General features: G+C 52.1%; 1 protein-coding gene across 1 annotated transcript; it reads left to right on the top strand.

Moving 5' to 3' along the window:
- Positions 1-318: 318 nt before the first annotated feature.
- Positions 319-2,698, top strand: NDUFB11 (NADH:ubiquinone oxidoreductase subunit B11). Its single transcript, XM_006213413.3, has 3 exons — positions 319-659; positions 2,177-2,307; positions 2,474-2,698. The coding sequence occupies exons 1-3, from the start codon at positions 453-455 to the stop codon at positions 2,598-2,600; spliced, it is 465 nt and encodes a 154-aa protein (XP_006213475.1). The 5' UTR covers positions 319-452; the 3' UTR covers positions 2,601-2,698.
- Positions 2,699-4,366: the final 1,668 nt, after the last annotated feature.

The following is a 4,366-nucleotide window of genomic DNA, read 5'->3' as shown; positions in this document are numbered from 1 at the left end:
GCGAACGCCTGCAAGTCGGGCGAAGGGGTAGCTATTGGCCAATCCGGGGAGGCCCGCTTTTTAGAAGCTTGGCTTCCTTCGAAGATGAAAGACCAATGGAAGCTCCGCCCCTTTCGCCAGAAGGCGAGGGAGTTCTCTGTTCGATTGGCTGGGGACTGCATCCACCCAAGTGTCACCGCTTTCTTCTCATCAAGGAGCTGGGCGGACCTCTCGGTCAGTTGTCAGAGATTCCATACCCTGGCCGAGAGGATAAGAAGGTTGCTCCTGTGAGGCCATGACAGAGGAAGGAAAGAGGACGCCTCGCGCGTTTGAAAAGAAAATCCCGACTCGGGACCTATTTAGTGCGGCGGGGGCGGAGCGACAATTCTCGCGCTTGGGCCGACTGCAGCTGCGCAGAGTCACACTTCCGTCCCCGCCCCCCGCCCCCCCCAGAGGCTGCGGAACGATCTGTCATGGCGGCCGGGGTGTTAGGTTTGTGCGGTCGCCGCCTTTTGGCAGCGGCAGCAACGCGAGGGCTCCCGGCTGCCCGCGTTCGCTGGGAATCCAGCTCCTCCAGGGCTGTGATCGCCCCGTCCGCTGTGGCGGGAAAGCGGCCGTCGGAACCGACTTTACGCTGGCAGGAGGACCCAGATCCCGAGGACGAAAATCTGTATGAGAAGGTGAGAGGGAGGGGAAACGGGACGCCGAAAGGGTCAATCCGGTACCGGCGGACGGGGCGCCGTAGAGGACGTTCTTAGTCGGTTGAGGATTGCGCGGCTGGCGAAATCCTCGAAGATTTGGGAATTCTGCCTAGACTGTTTTCCACCTTTGCCCCCTGATAACCTTCGGCTCAGGGCCAGAGGCGAGACTGACCTTATTTTGCGGACAGATACCAAACTTGAAGTGGGCAGTGCTCAAAACACGTTCAAAGCAATATAGTAAAACAAGAATACTAAATGATGTGGTGCTTGCTCAGTGCCGGTGTTAGAAACACTTTACATACATTAATTCATTTAATCCTCAAAACAACCCTATTTCAAAGTAGGCACTATTAGTATACCCATTCTACAGATGAGGAAACTGAAGCATAAAGATGTTAAGTGACTTGCTCAAGCTCACATACTGAATGTGTAGCAGAACCAGGTCTGCTGTGCTGTACTGATAGCTGAAACTGAAATGCCTGGGTTGGAATACAGGCACTGACCGTTACTCACATATGTCACCTTGGGCAAGTAACTTAATCTCTCGGTGCCTCATTTTCTTTGTAAGATGGGGAAAGTATTAGGACACCTGAAAAATAAAATACTCACGTAGTTATTATGTAAGTCAAAATGCTCAGAACAGCAGGTGGTGCTTAGTAAGTACTCACCATTAGAAGGTGTTAATTATTCTTGCCACTTTCCACCTCGCTGGGATATTGTGCAGCTTGTGAAAAGGGCTGGCACTTACTAGATACTTCATCAATACTAACCTCTGATTGAGGGGCTTGGAGATATAGGATGCTTACTCATTTATTCATTCCTTCTTTGTAAATATATACTGAGGGCCTGCTGTGTGCCAGGCAAGGTTCGTGGTGCTAGGGATTTAGCAGTATGGAAATCAGATAAAGCCCTTGCTTTCCTAGAGCTTACGTGGTAGTGGAGAATACAGAAAATAAACATGTAAAATATTAGGAATCAGTACTACAGAGTATGCAATCAATAAGGCAAGATAATGTGATCAGAGGATTTGGGGGATATGCTACTTTGGTAAACTAGTAAGTGCCAGAAAGAAAGTTAAGTGGGATAAGTGGGTGGAGAGTGACTGGGGGGTAGGGGGTTATTTTATTAGATTGAGCCATAGGAAATTGCCAATATTGAACCATTTTTGACGTATAAAAATGTCAATTTCCTATAGTTCCACTTAATAGACAAGGTGACTAGGGAATGCCCCCTAAGGGGAGTGATAATGAAGCCAAAACCTTGAATGAGAAGACAGATCCAGCCACAACTAGGGTGAAGGGCTTTCCAGGCAGAGGGAACAGAAGTGCAAAGGCCCTGTGGTGGGAAGGAGCTTGACAAGTCCTAAGAATAGAGAGGAATTTCAGGAGGGAGGGGAGATTGATCCAAGGTGAAACTGGAAACCAGGTAATGCAGGGCCAGCCTAAGGCTTTGTCAAGCAGCAGGAAGCCCTCAATGACCTCTTCTCTTTGCCACAGAACCCAGACTTCCACGGTTATGACAAGGACCCCGTTGTGGACCTCTGGAACATGCGGGTCGTCTTCTTCTTTGGCTTCTCCATTGTCTTGGTCCTTGGCAGCACCTTTTTGGCTTATCTGCCTGACTACAGGTGCATGGGGTATCCAAGGGAGCGGGGTGGGTAGGGGCAGGGGCAGAGGCAGAGGCGGAGACTGAAGGAGACTGCCAGGAATCCTGTCCCCATACAGGAATGGGGAGCTAAGATGGGGTTGGTGTCCATTGAGGCTTCCTCACGTCTGCCATGCTGCTGCCTGCAGGATGCGGGACTGGGCCCGCCGGGAAGCTGAGAGGCTTGTAAAATACCGAGAGGCCAACGGCCTCCCCATCATGGAGTCCAACTGCTTCGACCCCAGCAAGATCCAGCTGTCAGAGGATGAGGACTGACCGGCTGCTGAGAGGAGCTTAAGAAACACCACCTTCTCCACTCCCTGCCTCCAACACTGCCCTCTCAGAGCACCTAATTAAAGGGACTGAAAGTGTGACTGGCTGGTGTTGATTTTGTCTTTTCTGGGTATTCTGGTTATCCGCCACCCTGTGACAAACAGCCTAAAACTTAGTGGCTTAAAACGACAATTTAGTATTATCTTTCACGGTCCTGTGGTTGACTTGGTTCAACTAGATGGTCCTTCTCAGGGTCTCAGGTGGTTGCAGTCAGATGGCGGCTAGGGCTGGAGTCATCTGGAGGCTCACCTGGGCTGGACATCCAAGATGGCTCCTTTATTCCCGTATTTGGTACTTGAGTCTTCTATGCGGTGTCTCTCTCCAGCAGAATAGCCTGGCCTTTTTAGAGGCTGGCTCAGGACTCCTCTGGATGGAGGAGTAGGAAGCAATTGATGGCAGCCATCTTCAGAAAAAAGCTACCACACTGGGACCACCTATGTTGGAAGATGAGCAGGGCGACCAGGGGTTGAAGGTGGTGGGTCAGAGCAGGACTCTTCTATTTCTGAGGCTGAGTGTTTGCTTCCCTCCCTGCCTTCTTCTCTTGGCTCTGGGGTTTCTGCCTCTGCCTTGTGTCTTGGTGAGTCTGGGTACCTCTCTCTTCCCTTCTGCCCCAACCTGGGTGGTCTCTTAATTCAAGATGCACATCACTCTGTGTGTGAATGGGTGTCTGTTTCTCTCCCAGGCCCCTCATCTCTCTCTCTCTCTCTCTCCCTCTCTCTCTCTCTCTCTCTCTCTCTCTCTCTCTCTCTCGCTGTTTCTTTTTCAAGCAGGAAGTCTCTCCCCACCACCTGCCCTTACCCCTCCCTGCCACATTCTTTTTCTCTGGGAACAGCCTGTCTCCTTGCATCAGGGGCTCAGTGACCTCAGGCTCTGTCTCTGTCCATCTCTCTGGATCTGGCAGATGGAGTAGGAGACATACTCTGGCTCTGTCTTTGTTTCTCTCCAGGGAGTCTCTCTTGATCCCTGGTAACTCTGGACATCTGGGCTCCCCTTCACATCCCAGGCATCTCTGTCCTCTCCCTGGTGGCCCCCTTCCACAGCTCACGCTTTCCCACATCACATGCTCATTGCTACCATCTCTGTGCACGTCCCTGCTTGGGGCGTCAGAGAGTGCAGGGGCCCCCAGCCACTGGCTACCAGAAGAGCATCTGGCCTGGGGGACCCACCACTGCAGGTGATGCCCCTGTCCCTAGCTACTGAGTCTCGGGAGGAGCCCTCGTCCACTTGTACATGGTTAAGGTGGGAATGATGTCCATGTGAACCTTTCTGGAAGTGAGCAGTGTCACTCCCTGAGTGCTTCCTTGTGGGGCCAGTCTCCCAACTCGAGGACAGGCCCCAAAGCCGAGAATACTAATGTGTAAAAGGGAGCACACTCCACCCTCCCGCTGGTGATTCCTGGGACTGTGGAGTGAAAGGGGCATGTTATCCCAGCCACCAAGCACCTGAGTACACTGGATAATACCCACTATGACAGAAGTCAACCTGTTGCAGCCACACCTACCATTGGCCCAGAGAACACGTGCCCCCACTGACCCCCACCAGGATGTAAGCTCCATGAGGGCAGGTATTCAGGTACGTCTTCACTTAGAGCAGGGAGTGGCGCAGGATGTGCTCCAAAAACATGGGTATTGATGCCATCCCCTACGATCAGTTCCCTTCAGACTTACGGCCCTTGAGGATGAGCACTTCCTATGCTCCCGGCTCCGCCT

Source organism: Vicugna pacos, chromosome X, assembly GCF_048564905.1.
Source record: "Vicugna pacos chromosome X, VicPac4, whole genome shotgun sequence".
NCBI lineage: Eukaryota > Metazoa > Chordata > Mammalia > Artiodactyla > Camelidae > Vicugna > Vicugna pacos.
Note: the sequence above shows the minus strand (reverse complement) of the source record. Positions and strands in the feature narration are given on the sequence as shown.

Bases quoted from the DNA above. Each gene is read 5' to 3' on its own strand.
- NDUFB11 (XM_006213413.3), top strand. From the start codon at position 453: ATGGCGGCCGGGGTGTTAGGTTTGTGCGGTCGCCGCCTTTTGGCAGCG. The intron at 660-2,176 runs GTGAGAGGGAGG...TCTTTGCCACAG, and splicing joins ACGAAAATCTGTATGAGAAG to AACCCAGACTTCCACGGTTA. The intron at 2,308-2,473 runs GTGCATGGGGTA...TGCTGCCTGCAG, and splicing joins GCTTATCTGCCTGACTACAG to GATGCGGGACTGGGCCCGCC.